General features: G+C 48.8%; 1 protein-coding gene across 2 annotated transcripts in view; it reads right to left on the reverse strand.

The window, feature by feature from the left end:
* Positions 1–17,073, reverse strand: part of IGHMBP2 (immunoglobulin mu DNA binding protein 2) — a 44,559-nt gene that overhangs the window by 9,772 nt on the left and 17,714 nt on the right. For both annotated transcript variants that reach the window (XM_087739447.1, XM_087739455.1), the window contains exons 7-9: positions 16,800–16,947; positions 14,282–14,456; positions 3,694–3,876 (exon numbers count right to left, since the gene is read on the reverse strand). In XM_087739447.1, the coding sequence (XP_087595573.1) occupies positions 3,694–3,876; positions 14,282–14,456; positions 16,800–16,947 (506 nt within the window). The remainder of the gene's footprint in view (positions 1–3,693; positions 3,877–14,281; positions 14,457–16,799; positions 16,948–17,073) is intronic.

Here is a 17,073-nt window from a genome sequence, read left to right on the forward strand (position 1 = left end):
TTCAAACGGAGACACAAGGTACCTTCCTCATTTCAAGGACTGCAGGGACTAGCAACCAGCTTTACTTTCCATGATCCCCTCCAGAGCAGGGCCACCTCCAGTTCCCCGTTAGAGCGTTTCCTCCCCTGTGGAGGGTACGACAGGTTTATCTCCCTCCCTTTGTAACGTCAAACCTAACAGGCTTCCCATCTCCTTTAGACCTGCCCCGCTTACTGTCCTGCCACTGTCCACATCTGTGCAGACAAAAGCCTTTGAGCAAAAGGCAAGTTCTCCATGCAGACAATCCTGATTCTTTGCCTACTTCCAGTGGCCACTGTGAAAGCCCTTGCAGCATCTCTCAGTGCCAGGAAAAATCTTGACCCCGGGAATGTCGCTTTAGAGGGGTAATTATCTACATAAATTTTTCAGGAGACAGAAGAATTCATGCTCTTCTAAGGCAGGGAGATTGCAGCAGAACGGGCTGTTGCCTTGCAGAAAAGCTGTCCGGTGCTTTGCTATCCCTTCAGGATGAAGGGGAAAGGCACGTCTCCCACCTGCTGCAAACCAGCCCAAGCTGCACAGATGGATTTTCGTTCCTGGAGAGATTCTTGGTCTGTGATGACAAACCAGGTTATCCCTGCAGCACCCAGGCACCCTGTGCTTTGTCTGGGAGGAGGTGATCCCAGCTGGGTGTGTTGCACGTCGCAACCCAGGGGCATTCTGGCTTCTGAGCATCTTCCAGGTCTCACACTACTGGGGGGGGTTCCCCCATATTCCCCATCAGCGAGGTGGTGTTAGCCCAAAAAAAGTGCTAAGGGAAGGGACACCTGATACTGTACTTGGATAAAAACTGACAGCAGGAACGGCTGGTGATTTGCAAACCATCTTCTCACAGACTGAGTCACAAATTTTGAATGTGAAAAATACTGCTTGCAGGCTCCCTGACTTAATTCTGGAGATGTGCGGGGGTTTCTGATGTGCTTCGTCACCCGTTTCAGAAGGAAGGGAAATTTGGGAAGAAGGTTTTGCTCCCTTGGAAATACTCTGCCCCTGCAAAGTTTCCTTTTCTTGAGAAAAGATGGTGCTGCAGAAATCTCTAACAGATCACAGACCGAGAGTTCCCAAGCGCCTCCCATGTCAGAGCAAAAGTTGGTAAGGAAACATGAAGTTGTTCGGAGCAGAACTGCGCTTCTTCCGAAGACCAGTCTCTGTGCCTCAGGTAAAGGAGATGAGACTTGCATCAACAGTGCTGCTCAGGGAAAGGTTGCGGTGGGAGTGCAGCCTTACTATCAGACATTGGGATTATACCCTGGAGAGTTGCTCTGAATGAACGCCCACGGGTATCAGGCTTTACAAGTTCCGTTGGACCAAAAACTCCCTGCCACAATTTGCAGCAGAAGGTGTTTGTGCCTGGACCTCCTCCCAGCCGCACATCTCAAGACTGGGACATGCTTCTTGAAGCTTCACCTCTCAAAACGGCACGGAGGCCATTGTAAATTCACGGCTAGAATACAGCCATGTGGGCTGGCTCTGCCAGTGCCAGAGGTGTGGCGGGGGCTATGGTCTGGATCACCCCAGTCAGATCTTTCTTCAAAGGAAGACCTCAAAACGCTTTCAGCAGCGACGGAGATCCCCCTCCTTGCACTGTGCACGGGGACTCTTCAGGCTCCTCGCCCATCACCCACCAGCCCTTAGGAAGGAGGGAACAAAAAGCTACAGACCCGGTGTTTGTCAGATGCTGTTGCTGCAATTGCAGCTGCAGCCCGGGCTTTGGCGGCTTTCCAGTATGAGCAGGTAGCTCCTGTGGGCACTCGCCAGCCTTCCGCTTCCCTAGGCTGCTTCTGCGTAGAGGAGAGCTTTTCCTCGAACTATCAGAGCATAAAACTTACTTATTTCTTGCTCAGGCAAGGGATTAAGCAAATCATTTGGCCTAAGCCAACAAAAGACATGAGATGCTCACAAATATCACGAAGGAATTTGTACTAGCATCCCAGACACGAGGAGATCACGGTCCAATATCAAGCCCCTGCGTTACCCGGTCTTCTACAGAAGCACAGAAACTTTACAGGGTCCAGTGCCTGAGCTGAGGATTGCTGTAGTCAGGCGATGTGTCAGCAGGGCTGGGGACTGGCAGCTTTGATTATGAGTTTAGAAACCAGCGTCTGTAGGAAAAAGCCCTGAGCAGGAGACTAAGCTGCACTGTGGACTGGAAAGAAAAACATTCACTCCTTCATTGGCTATAAAAATAAACCAGCTCATCAGAATAACAAAGTCGCCTAACTTCAACTTTTCAATTGGTTTCCTATTTTAATAGCTTCAAACCATTTTGCCTGGGGTTCTTCACTAGTTGCTATTTTTAATATGCAAAGTTAAATGGAAAAAAAGGCATGGCAAGGAACAAGAACAATTGAGAAGAGGGTTTTGTACAGCACCGATCCTGGAATTAGATCCGTATGGCTAAAACATTGCTGATGAGTCCCGTCCATCTCAGCGGAGCTCCTCCTGGCAATAACGAACCGGCCTTGCCTACTCTTACCTATAGAACCCACCACACTCACCCCTAAAATTACATACGTATACCCAAATGTGTATATAAACCAAGAGAGAAGTCAGCATAGCTTCACTGGCGTAAGTTGAGCTGAAGCCTCGATAGCCCTGAAGCCTTAATGCAGAGCATGCTGACACAAGCAGAAATCCCCGTGCTGGCTGCGGCGGATGTAGATGAGGGTGCCGGGGCTGTCCTGAACACAAAGCTTGCTCTTCCCACCCAGGCAGTATTGTTCGCACTGTTCACAAGCAAGATTATTTTGAAACAAGTATGATAAAATGGCCTCTCCAGCTATCTCTGTCCAAAACTGGATCTGCTATGAAATGGAGAGATTCTAGGGGAATATCAGTTTTTCCGATGCCTAAATATTTGCATTTAAAAAAAGTATTGCTAAAAATACGAAAGCATCATGCAGACAAGCACTGTGATATTTCTTGCTTCTGCAAGTCCAACAGAGAGAATGAATGTTTTCCCATCCGCCTCCCAGAACCGCACTGACTGCAATTTTAAAAAGCAGCAATTATTGACAGTCACAGCGTGTGTTGGCAAACAACTGTCTGTCCCAGGGTGCAATGGAAATGAAATGCCAGTCACTTCCTTTAAATTAGCAAAGAAAAGGGAAACCACGGCAGACAAGGAATGGATCCGATGCCATCGGACCTGCCTCAGGTGCAGTCCTGGCAGGAAAACTATCCAAGCTGGAAAGGGAATCTTGCTTTCTGATCTTTCTGATGTCGATGTTGGGACCGAAGATGGGGCACACGCTGGCCCTCATAATCACCTGGACATGTGGAAACACAAGACAAGACTGGTGTCTGGTCCTACCCTCAGCGGGAGCTTGAGATAGAGGGACACTGCCTGGGGTATGCCCGCTGCAGCTCACGCCTTCATATATTCTCACCACGTGCGAGGGGATTTTATTTTCTTGCTTATCGTACCAAAGGAGGACACGGAAGATGATAACTCTGCATGACTTCTTGTTACATAGAAAAAAGGACGCCCCCTCCCTGACTAATGTTTCCTTGATGAAATAAAGGATGACACAGAAATGCTGTCGCAGGGCCAGGAGGAATGGGAAACCCATCACAGGGAAGGGACAAACCCTGCATGCGCTGGGATGAAAAAGATGTCTCTGCTGATGTACCAGTGAAGAGCGAGTCACTTACTTGAGCAAATGCTGGGCTACTGATGGGTGAGCGGTGAGCCGGCCGCTGTACATCTCCCAGGAAGCCCACTGCATGATGGCCTGGTGCATTCGGTACTGCACCGTCAGCATCTTCACAATCTTCTCCCCGTACGTCTCGATGAGACGCTCCATCAAGCTGAGTGAAAGGCCCTTGGCAGCAGCCCTGCATGGGAGAAGCAAGTCAGAAGTGGAGTCTAGCTGTCTGAGCTGCAGTGATGAGCTAAGGTACAGAGGTAACCCTCTTTGGACTGAAGAATCAGCATCTCACTACAGCTGCAGCCCCAGCAGTGCTGCAGCTGGAACCGAACGCAGCGCTGCTCAGTGCTAACGGGGTTAAGTCGCAATGCCATCGCAGAACCTGCAATGCCACTCGGGACCCTGCTCAGCACCCTCCTGCGGCTCCACTGGGATGGCGTTATCTCCCAGGCCTTCCTGCTCTGTTTCACTTGGGAACCAACAGTGGAAAGCGAGCAGGAGAAGGCTGCTGGGTCCCAAGCGTTACCTTTCAGCATAGGCTCCCCAAGAGGGTGAAGACCTTCAGGGAGAGCCTTCTGCCTTGCACGGAGATCCCATCAGCTTGAACACGCCAGGGCGGAGAGATGCCTGCTTCCCTCTCCCCGTAGGGAAATACCTAGGGGCGTTGCCACCGTAACGCAAGCGGTATCGGCTATCCCTGCCTGCAGCAGTCGCGCCTCACACCCAGATCTGCTCAGTGTGGTTGGAACAAGATGAGCGAGGATGCCCAAGATCTCTGCTTGGGGAAACAGCTCCAGAACAAAAACCTCTTGACCTGTAAACTCATACCATCAACATCCTTAGTCACACTGCTCATAACGAGCTCTGGATACTGCCTCTGTCAGTGTAACATTACGCTCACGTTACTGCGAGCTCAGCAACGGTACCAGAATCATCTAATGAATTGGGATCAGAGCTCGACCCCAAATCTTGAAACGCTTGGTGTCAACACAGCCAGACCTTGCTAATGTTTTATCGAGACGCTTGTGGCTCAAGCGTTCTCATTACTCCTTGGCCGCTCACCCCAGACTAACGCGCTAATGCATTTCAGCGCTTATGGCTTTATTACCCATTAAGAAAACCAACACTCCATCACTTCTGGCAAAGGCCCCGTACTTATATCTGTGACACAAATTAATAAAGCTCCTAATGAAATAAGCCTTTCAGGAGCCTAATTGCTTTCTCTTCGCCGTACAGAAAGGGTTTGTTAGCAGCATCACCTAATGGTACTGTCTGAGGAAGAAGGACAAGAATTGCTGTACTTTGATTTTGCATTTTGAGCAATTCAGAGCATAAAGACTTTTTTCATACTGCACATCCAGCGCCTTGTACAAGACCGCGGTTCATGGTGAGGGGTTCTGCTTGCTACCAGAACACAATGAACGAGAACAAAGAGGACGAAATGATGATAGAGAACAGTATTTCCATCAAGGCTAAGGGGCACAGCATGCATCCAATTACTGCCGTGGGAAGCATTGCATTACTACATGGCACCACAGCAAGCGTCTTGTTTGCTGTACTGGCCAGCCCTGTCATGTTAACAACGGGGCGCTTGGTAAATATAACAAGAGACTGCAAATTCATTAAAACTGCAGAAGGGAAAACTGAGGGTAGATCTTTCCGAGAAGTTGAGTCTCATTAGCCCTCCTTCTTGCTAAATCACAGAATGCAGCACACAGGGGAAAAAAAGGGGTCATAAACTGTGCATGGATGCAACTGCAGGGCTTCGGAGACAGCGCTGCTTTTTCAAAGGCTGTTGTAATGTTAACAAGTATTGAACGTCACCTACAGGCTCAGCAGCCAGGAGGAGGGTTGGCAGGCTTGCAATAAGGAGATTGTGCTTTACACAAGAGAGTTTTCCAGCTGTGCTGCGCATTTTGCTGCTGACCATGAACCACGCTGAAGTTGACCATGACGCCTTTACAGCTGCCCAGCCCCAGTGCTGCTACTGGCGTGTACTTACGGAGATCCTTAGGCCCCCAGCTGAGAGCAGGGGAGCAAAGGAAGGCGCGGGTGAACAGCAGTCTGCCAGAGGAGGGCTGGGTTTTCGGGAGGGGAAGGGGATGAGGTGGGGTGAGGGGAAAGAGCAGGACGTGGGGCTGGGGAGCTCGTTCCAGTGACAGTGACCGCTATCGCTAAGATAAAAGTGCTTCTGGTTCCTCCCTCCAGCCGTCTCCTCCTGACAGGCTAACGAGACAGCAGGTGACACGCTGAGCTGCCCGGAGGTGACCTGGCTCTCAGGGCCAAGAGGGCACAGGAGGCTTTAAGTGCCCTGACCAGCCTCACCTGGGACCCACGCCCTCTGCCCACGGGCCCCATTTAAGCTCAGCACTGGCCCTTCAGTCCCTGCCTGAGTCACGTCCCAGCTCTGCCTCCTGGATGGAGAGATCCATGGACCTTGGATCTGGGTTGCAGGTCACTTTGATCCTGTCCTTAGCTGTATCTTCTAGATGGATCCTGGACCCGTGTCGTGGCTTTGTTTCTAGCCTGCCTCCTGATGGGACCCCAGACCTGGTTTGGAGCTTGCTGGAGCTGTTGCTGAACCCCACTACCAGCCCCGGCTCCGCTCAGACCCCGCGGGACCGTGCCCTGATGATGACGACGCTGTTCCTGGTCTTTGCTGCTGTGTAAGCCACGTCAGGCGACTCAAGTGAGAAGGGAGGGATACCAAAATAAGGTGCTCTCGAAGTCCTAAGGGGATGCAGCAAGCTTACCAGCCTTACCGACCAAAGGTACCTCCGTTTGCTTTTGGCCTTTACTCCCCTCCCTCAGCTCACAAATTCTCACAAATCTAAGAGCGAGCCTGAAACTGATTTTCATGCAGAACTGGCAGGAAAACCCTGGTGGTTTTTAACAACAAATATTCCAAAGTGTTTCTTGTAATGATATACAGCAAAGCGTGGGGGAGGCATTAAACCTCACAGCAAGCCTTAGAAATAGTGCTCTTCTATACGCTAACAGCACAGTTTCCACCGCAGGGATCTACATAAGGTTATATGTTGAATTAATAATGAGGATATTATTGTGAATATTTCACCTGTTAATAAATTTCCTATTATTTTACCGCTCAGTTAATTCCTGCAATGGTTGATTTCTTTGCCAACAAAATCAGAAGAGCACTGAGCAAAAGCATTTTAAGTATCAATTGCTTTAGAGAAATTAAATTGGGATAGGAGGTTGGACAGACAGAATCACACACCCGATGCTCAGGAGTATCTACTTTAAAGTACCTAAAGTAATGCTAGGAAAGCTAAAATCACTGAAGCAAGCCACAGCAGCCGGTATTTGCTGCTAACCTGGTTTCACCTCACTTCACACGCAGGAAAAGGCCGTACTTTGCTCCAGCGCGCCTTCCCGGGGAGGGAGCGGGGGTACCAGGATAGATCCTGGCGAGGGAGGATGAGGCCCTGCCGCTCTTCACAGGTAAGGCTTCCTCCTCCAGCTCTGGGAAGAAATGCTACATGTTAACGGGGATAGCGGTAGCCAAGTGGAACCAAATATTTCAAAGGCTTTTTTGCCCACCACGGTGTGAAATATCCTTTACGGGCTGGGTGTGAGGAGTCAGCCTGCCGCGTAGATGTCAAGAATCATCGTTACCAGGGGGAACAAAGGGAAGCGTTTCCCACGGAGGGATGGAGCTGTGCCCTCAGTCACGTTATCTCTTCTTATTCATCCTCTGGATAGCTGGTCTCCTCCCCAGGAGAGACGCTGGTGCGACTCTGATCTCTGCTGTATGCCACCGAATTCGGACAGCAAGTCTGGAGAAGGATGCCACTGTGTTTTCCCACCTCAAGAGCTCTGCGTTGTGCTCTTGGATGTCAACACTGAGGCTGTTGTGGACATGCAAAGTATTAGCTGTCCTCTGCTTTGTGCTCTGGCCTTTTCTATCCTGGGGTAGGTTTAAGAGGTCTCACAAATAGATGTAGTAGTAGTAAGTGAGGCTGTGCAGAACTCCCCCTTTCTCTGGATATTGTGGATTTTTTTTAATCCTTGCAAATATGATGGAGGACGGTAGCTTGTTCCTCCAGCTGTGGAGGTTACCAAAGGAAACCAAGGCCTGGCACTTGCTCTTCAGTGACAAAGCGAAAGCAAATCCATTTGGACCTGACATGCAAATCAGCAAACTACGGAGCACGGAGGACCAGCACGTGGATTTGGAATGGCGGAGACATCCGGACTGACTGCTAACAAACAAGATGGCAACATATCCCCATGCTTGTCTAAGGAACTAGTTGAGAGAAAGAGGTCTGACAAGTATCTGCAGATATCTGAAGAGTGTAAAAACAAATTAACAAATCAAAGCCCTGATGTGAAGACAAATTAATTAGGATGTCAGAAAAGGATGGAATGAGGACTGAAATGAAAACAAGGAAAAGCAAATGTTCCTGTTGGATGGCAGAAAGGGTCCTGGCGTTGAGATGCCCCCTGGGACCGGGCCAAAACCCAGCAGGAGGCTTGAAGCTGATGTCCGTGAGCTTTGGAGCAGGGTGCCGAGAGGGGAACAGCAGGGGACTGGCATCTGCCATCGCTGGGAGGCCTTTCAGAAGGAACACAGCCAGCACGGACGAGACGTAGGTGAATGAACTGTAACAGGTATGTGTGGGGACACCCTCTGCGCCCTGAGATAACTCCAGGTGTGTCAAAAAGCAAGAAAGAGGAGCACCCTTCAGACCCGCCACCAGAACCCCCTTAGCCTCAAGTGGAAAAAAACCTGATGATAATAACTGATTAGCGCTGAATCGATGGAGGAAAAAGCAGGTAACAAGAAGGTGGTTACACCAGAGAGGGCCCGGCTCCCTGGCTGAGCACAAGCCGCGTGGAAGCCTCGCTGTCTGACGGCACTTGCAGTATGGCTCCTACAAAGCATTCCTGTTTAACGCAGGCTTCCCGCTTAAGCGGGACTGACTTCACGTACTGTAGTAACAGACGATCCTTCTGTCAGCCCAGATTCATCCCGGCTAACTTTAGACCCTTCACTGAGGCCCCGAAAATAGAAGTCCACCCACTTCGGGTCTGCTGTCATCAATGGAGGAGAAGGGGAAGGTAGGCGGAAGGGTCTGAGTCCTCTGCATGAATCATCCCTGGAAACAGCTTATCGTTTTCCATTAACCGAAGAGGAGATGGCAGGTGATTCGGTGCCTTAATTAGATCTCTGGAAACACCTAACAAGATGGAGGTAGAAGGAATCTGCCTTTGTGTTGCATCTCACAGCCTGCAGGGACTGCGAAAAGCGCAAAGCGGTGCTCTCCAGCGTCTGCTTTATTTGCCTCGCGCAGGGCGAGGGGGCTGGCAAGAGGAAAGCTGCGCCATGTGCCTCGTTCAATACAGCAAATGCTTTTACTTGGGCAGCAATTAAAAACAAGGCCAGAGCTCAGATCTGCAAGGAAAAGAGCTAATAATTTTTAAAGGCGTTTATCTGAAAAGTAATTGGATTTCTCAAAATAAGTTGTTCTAATTGATCAAAATTTGTTAGCTTTTGCATTTAATTAGGAGGTTATTGAGCCAAACTGTCAGCCGCTCCAGCTGGACCTCACCGCACGTCTTCTCCGTCACAGGCTGGCTGGGGGTTTCACTAGACAACAACAGAGCTTGACAGAAAGAAACTCTTTTTGTTCGGCATGAGGCAGTTTTGCTTCCTACCAGGATAACACATGTCATCCCAGGTATTTTCGACAGGACAAATACTCTGCATGGCGCTATTTAAACCCTCTGCAGATCCAAAGGGTCTGTCGGAGAGCCCTCTGCGCCGCAGAGCCAGCAGCGTTGAGGGACATGCTGGTCATCTGGAAAGAGGAGGGGGGAAACTTTGCTGGTCCCAAACAGAGGCTGGGACTAGAGGGGAAGGGCCCAGAGCAGTGCCTGCCTGATGAACACCCACTCCAATTTCTGTCCGTACAGTTCACACCCACCAGTGCACCCATCTGCGATTAATACCTGCGGGGCTGCTACCAAGGGCTCCCTCTGAGATGAAAGGTAAAGCCATACAGAGCTCAAAAAGCTTTATTTTCCACTTGTTTTCCTGCATTCTCAGTCTTCCAACTGTCAGCCACCTGAGCAATGGGCAAAGCTTGAAAATACCCAGTTTTGAATAATTTTACTTAACAAGATGTCAGCCTTTAGAAGTGAGGGGAAAGACAGGACAGATGGACTTGCAGACAAACCCCAGGCTGGCGTTCAAGACACCTTGCTCAGTCCTAGAAGCCACCACAGGTTTCCTGTAAGACGTGGGATGAAATGGGGAGAGTAATCCTTCTTCCCTCTTCACGCTGTTTATTCAGATCATAACAGGGACCATCTCTCACTATACACACCATGCCTAACACAGCAGGACATCAGCTGGAGTCTCCCAGGGCTAAACTGACATACTCCAACAACAAACACAGAAAGCTGGGTTCTCCCTGGTTCCCTCCTGTGTGGCTTCTCTTGTAGCCACTGCTCTGGCCGAGTTCACACGATGGCTTTCCCCTGAGTGCAGGAACAAACTCAGGGCTCGGCTTTGTTATCTATTTTTACAGAGTTGAAGATCTCCCAGACTTTCACACTTTGATGGATTTGCTTCACGTTAGCTAATAGGTTTCAAGAGTTACCTGGGGCACTGGGAGAAGACGGGCTGGCACAGGCAGCAGCATCGCAGCAGCTTTGCCTTTTGGGCTAGAACAGAGACTTGCCTGGAGAGCCGCAGCGTTTGGGAGCACAGCCCATAATTCTTCCAAGCAAGCTGAAGTCAGCTTGGCTTTTTGCACTTTATCTTCCAGAGGGCAGCTGTCTGCAAGGCTGAGCTCTGGTGACTGGTGTCTTGTCTGACCAGCACCTGGGTCGCGGACCTGCTGATGCCTTGAGCAATAATTTTGTTTAATGTAGCAAGTTTTTTGGATCATAATTTACTGGTAAGCCAGGCCGAGATATAAATCTGTTAACACTGTTGATTCAGACACACATTCTCTCTGCTCTATTTTATTTTAAATCTCTTGAACTTCAGGAAGGGCAGAGTGACACAGTGTTTAAACATCCCTAAGGTTTCTCGTCCAAAAGCGATTACCCCCCAAGAGACGGGAGCGGACCTGACAACTGACTTCCCTGCACAGTTGGTCACCCTGCCAAGGCTGAAGAGCCAGAAGATCTGAATGCTACCCACACTCTCTTAATTTTACAAAGACGAGTTCTTTGTGCAGCTGAGGTTTTAAAAACATGGAAAGAAAACATGCAAAATGCACAACAAAACTGTCAAGCTCTTTTTAAAGAAATCAATGGGAACAGCAAGGACAAAAAGCTTGGTCCAAGTCATACCCATAGGATCTAAGGAGCAAACCGGTGTTTCTCATGGAGAAAGAGGACCTTACAGTCACCTGTGACCACAGGAGAGATGCAGACTAGTGGCAGCTTTCCACCACAAAGTCAAATGAACTCAAAACTGAGGGAGAGAAAAGCACAACTCCTCAAGCAGGACGAGGAGGAGATCCAGGAGACCTGCAGCAGATGGGTCCTACCAGTAAGGAGCTTTTTGCTGTGGACTCCATGATGCAGCACCAGCCAAGGCTCCTGGCATCAGCCAGGTATGATGTTTTTGGAGCTCTCCTGAAGAAAATCTGCTTCATTTCAAAGAGGGGCGAAAACTGACATGAGCTGAGCGTTAGACCCATTCACCCACTGTTGGCACAAGCAGAGAGAGGAGCGAAAATCTCAAACCAGTGCCACTGCTCAGAATGGCAGTCGAGATGAATCCTGCTGGCCGAGGACAGCACGAAGACTGGGGCATTATGCAGCTGTCTTACAATTTCTCTGGTGGAGAAGATGAGCCTTACGCATCACTTAAAGAAAAGAATGATAAACCTTAAATTAGAAGGACCAAACCGTGAATTTCTTCTTGCTAGTAACCAGATACTTACTCCAAAAAGTACCTTGCACATCAGGACAGGAGTTCTTCTCTACTGGGAACAGTGTTATTATCTGACTCCAGATTAAAGCAATTCCCTACTAACGAAAGCAAGGAGGCTCTAGCCCCCAACTAGCCCGTGACTGCTTCCTCCCGCCCTAGGCTAACAACATCTGTCGGCCCAGCACGGATTACAGCCTCTCTCCAGCTCCCCAGCCTTGGCTAGCCATTCAGCTTCCGCATGGAGGTAAATTATTTATTCCCAGTTTATAGATGGGGAAAACCACAGTAAATAAACAGCGAGACAAGAAGGGTAGGGGGTTCTGGACAGGCTTTGTGCAATTCAGCAGCCTAGATACCTCCGCCAGACAGCGGAGGAGTGTGCTTATCACCTGCCAAGATCTGCAAAACAACAGGCATTTCTGCCTCCGCTGATGGTAAAATGAGGAGATGATACAGCGCCTTAACGTTATTTGCACCATCTCTTAGCCACCTGCTATGAGCCGCTGCCGCCCTTGGATTTCATTTCCCCTGTTCAAAATTCAAGTGCGATTAGAGATACGTATCTTGCTCATTACTTTGTGGAAGCAGGAGAGAAAGTTTATGAAGCCAGCCCTATTTCTCTGCTTCTGCACAACAACGGTTCAGTAATTGCAGATCTAGAGCTAGATGAACATGCACACATTTACATTTTAAACAACTCGAAGGCTCCCCAGTACTATTTGGAGCATCCCCCTCGAAGCACAGGCAATTTACACTAGCCACAGATCTTCTCCACAAACTAATTGTTCTTAATATGCATGTTGTAGGTATTGTGAGCTTTTAGAACCACTGTGGTGTGTATGATAATGCAGCATCTCGGTGGGCCAACTCCCACGTTAATACGGTAAATAAATGTGGAACCACAGAAGCAGAATTTAATAAAGGGAAGAGAAGACTTGGATTAAACTGAGTACGAGCCTGAGTTCACTCTACAAAGCCTGCAGTCAGCAAAGAGGAGGTAAACCAGGCCACGCTTCTTGCCAGGTGCAAGGAAACCTCATGTAGAAAAACAGATTATCTTTCTTAAAAACAAACATTTTAGAGTTTGTATATAAATACTGGTCAGTGAAAACAGGATTTAAAACCAAACGTTTTAGAGCTTGTACATAAATACTGGTCAGTGAAAACAGGATTTAAAAACAAACATTTTAGAGCTTGTATATAAATACTGGTCAGTGAAAACAGGATTTGTGTCTCTGTTTTGTTCACCTTCTGTTTGCTTACCACTTTACTAGTTGGAATGGCTGATGTGATTGTTTTAAACTGTTTTTGAACAACTTTTCTAACCACTCTGAAAATTACTTTGCATAACAGAGAAAACGAAGAATTCAAACACAGTGCTGCTAAGCAAGCGGAATTGAAAAAATATCTCTGCCGATGACATGTCTCTCGGGAAAAACAGCTATCAAAATATACACAATTTTGAGTAGTCCAATAGTAGCACCTAGCGTAAGTACTCCTTCTCACTAAAGAGAAAAACCAAAGCAAACAACGCAAGCTCGAGGCATCGAACCCTTTGGAGCCGGGGCACGTTTCAGGTGGCCGAGGGGAGGATGCAGACAAGCACACTGAACGCAAGCGGCAGTCCCGCAGCAGCACCAGCCAGGACAGGACCCCCTGATTTCACGCCGTTCATCTTGCGCAGAGGCCACGGCAGCGAGTGGAAGGGCCCCACGCCGCTACAAAGGCTTTCTGAGCAGAGCTGCTTCCATGATGCTGCAGAGCTACCTCTGACGTTCCCAGTGCAACAGATCTCCCCGAAACGCAGTTTGCCATGAGTTTCTGCTCGTTCTTCCTGCCTCGTTGCACTCACCCTCCCTGTCTGCCCTGCTTTTTCTGCAGAGGACCCTCTCTGTTGCGGGCACACAACTCCTGAGTGAATGTGGACAAGGACAAAAGGCAACCTCGGAGAAGACTGGGACTCTAGCTGCTGCACTGGGCCCCGGATGCAGCTTAAAGAACAGCTACACAATGGGCACGGCAGTGTTTCACAGGCAGACAGCTCCCTGTCACCGTGTGAGCAGGTATTCCCACTGCGAACGGCCAGGATTCGGTACAGAATCACCTTCTGTTCCTGAGGTTTGCTTTAGCAGCTCTACCACGGTAACCCACCTAAGGTTGTTCCTACAAAACTCAATCAATCCTGCAGGCCGCGTCTCTGCTCCCGCACGGATGAGAGCCTCACAGGCAAGGTGCACACACCTTTGAGAATTCCCAGCATCTCCAGAGCGGGGCCGAAGGCTGCCCGTCAGATTGCTCCCTGTCTGCAAACTCAAAACCCTTGCAAGCCCTGGAGCAGTTGCCCCGCAGGCACTCTTCAGCACAAAAGGCAACTCTCCAGCGCCACGCTGACTACACACGCTTTGCTATTATGGGGCTCGCTCAGCAGCAGGTAAAACAACCAACTGACGCGTCTTCGTGCGATAAGAAAGCCTGCTCAGATGGAGCCGCATTAAACTTTAAGCGGTGGCTATCAGTAAAACAGGTCTGACGTAATTCTGGCAGTGTGACCAAACCCAGCTCACGGGGGATACCAATAAATAACCCACATTAATGAAATCTCTTGACACTCGAGGCATTCAGAAGCGTTTGGCTGCACAGATCAGAGGAGGACCCGGGACCGCGAACCGCTCCTTACTTGTGAGAGATGATGGTGGGGGGAAGCTGCTTGTGATCCCCGGCCAGGATGCACTTGGGAGCCTTCAGCAGAGGTATCCAGCAGCTGGCTTCCAGGGCCTGAGCACACTCATCTATCACCACCAGATCAAAGTGGTTTTCAGGAAGCAGCTTCAGCGGGCCGTCAGAGGAAGCACCTAAACAAAGGAGAAGGTGCACAGCTTAGCAGGGAAGCACAGAAGAGCAAGCAACCTGTTTTTAAAACAAACCACACACGCTTTAATTGTGGTTGAGGGAGGCAGGTAAAGTGATGTTTCTTCGCAGAGATTTAGAAATTCACCTCTGTAGTCCGTGCCAAATACATATACATTTATATGTATACGTCAGAATTGGTTTTGCCAATTTCTGTTTGTCCTTTTTTGCCCTGGCATCTGGGCCCAAAAGCTTCCAAGTATCTTTGAAAACAACAGTGAAACCCAGCTGACAAACAGAACAATATGCTCGAATATTCACCCAGAGCAGGAGCAGAGCAAAAGCACTAATGAACACCCACTTTCCTTCTGCCCTCAAATGCAAACAAAACTTCTCACCACCCAACACTGAAAGGAGGACGGACTGGAGAGTCGCCTTGCCTGGTACAGCGGGGGACACCCCGCCAGGGAAAGAGCAGCTGAGACCCTGACTGCCCTGCCCCGCCGACCCCGGCTGTGCTGCTCCGTCCTTCCCCCCGGCACCGGGAGAAGGGAAAGCACAGGAGACCGTACTCGGCCAGCCACGGCAAGGGCTGGTTTTTTACATCAGACGTCCATTTGTAGTGTCAAACGAAGAACCCTTACGCACGTCCTAGTGTAATCCAGCCATGAACCGATATTGATCCACGCACTGATCAGTACTGTGAATTTCAGAGGCATCAAAAATATCACTGCAATTCGTAAGAAAAAGGGATGCAAAAGGAGGAGAGGAGGATTAGGAAGCCAGCATGCCAGACAAGGAGATTTTTCTTCACGGCGTTCACAGAAATGTTTTTTCAAAAGCTCCTGTGCTATCGCAGTGGAGTTCTGAAAGCAGCTCTGATCAGGGGTGACTTTGCTTTGCCACTGTAAATCCTGCTGCCTCTACAGCTTTGCACCAGTTCAGATGTTACAGTTTGTCAACTGAGACACTGTGTTTTCCTTCAGAATTTTTTTTTCCAGCCTATACGAACTCACTCTGGTAACAAGAGGCATAGAGTTTGAAGTTGACTTTTGCAATTTTGCCATGCTGAAGGTGAAAGGAAAAAAGTAGAAAGGTTCTCCCTATCTAAAAAAGACTGTTCCAGCATGGCATGCAGCTGTGCAGATGGTTTTCTTCCCTTACAGCCTTGCAGCTCGACTCGAGTCAATTGAACTCCCATTAACTAAAGGTCACTGGTGTCCCTGTGTGTTGCCATGATAAAACTCTCTCTCTGCTGAACCTAGCAACAGAGCACTTTGGCTTGCATAAATTATAATTCCCATCAAACTACGTGGTTTCAGACAAATACCAAGATTGCTTAACTGAGAAAAATATACAATCCAAACCCCTCGTTTGTCCACCACCTTTTGCTGAAGCAGAACTGCACAGACCTCCACACTGGCTAGCAAGCCCCAGCGTCCCAGGAGAAAAATCACATCTGATCAACACAACGGTCAGCACAAAATACCAGTTTTACTGAAAAAAGGAAACCTCCCCCTGTTTTTTCAGGCAAAGTTAAAAGAAGTGAGAGGCCAATTCCCAGCAAATAACGCACTGGAAGGATTTATCTTTCCTTTAACCTTCACACTAGTAACTTGTGAATGCCCCACGAGGTTCTTTTTTATGATCTAAAATTATTGATGTTTCCCTTCAGCAAATAATCCCCGAGCAACCAAATCTGAAGATTGTAAGTGGGCCCTGGAGTATTATACATCTGATCTAGAAAAGCACTTTAGCACATGTTAAACTTCAAGCGCTTATGTTCCCCTTTGATTGCTAGGGTATTACTTTCCTACTTGCAGATGCAGGTGTGCCTCCACGCGCTGCCCGACGAATACCTGGACCCGTTCCCTAAATCCCACGTCGTTCACACCACTTGGGTGAGTTACAGAACTAACCAAATACATGCAGACTGAGACCAGGCTATGGAAACATGTGCTGTATTCGATCAGTCATGGAAATTATCCAAGCAGGAAAGTAATTCCATGTGACTTATGAAATCAATAAGCAGATTGCACACCTACAGTAGCAATTGTTTACTCACTGAAAGCTCAGAACTAACAAAGATGGGCCACGTTGGCTCACACCAAATTCTAGACCCATATTCTTTGCGAAACAACAACATCATGTGCCAGAGTGTAAGCAGGGAGAAGCCCACTGTGGAGGAGTCTGAGAGCTTGCAGCAAACTTGATGAACTCCCAGGAGCTTGGAGCACGAAGACTAAGTCCCCCTCCTACCCTGGCAGGATGCTGCACTGCAGGGCACATGGTTTACGTGAGTCCTGGCAAGAGAGGTAAAATACTGCAAAGAAAAGAGGATCTCGCACCTGTATTTGTAGCAAGGACAACACTGGCATGGGTAAGGGCTGCAGCCATGGCAGTTTCTTCTCGTTCCTTTAGCTCCTTTCTCAGTGCCTTAATCTCACTGAGAAAATGGCTCCGCTCTCCCTTGTCTTGAGCCTTTTTGTTTTTTGCCTACAAAATAGAAAAATCAAGATAGCGCAAACCGTTTCTAGTCCTGGGGATATGTTCAGCTTTTCAGAACCCAGATACAGCATGGCTTCTCTATGTCCACCATGATACATTGGCTTATCGTAATCA

Source organism: Nipponia nippon, unplaced genomic scaffold, assembly GCF_047370975.1.
Source record: "Nipponia nippon isolate SJK-2023a ecotype South Korea unplaced genomic scaffold, ASM4737097v1 scaffold_10, whole genome shotgun sequence".
Taxonomy (NCBI): Eukaryota; Metazoa; Chordata; class Aves; order Pelecaniformes; family Threskiornithidae; genus Nipponia; species Nipponia nippon.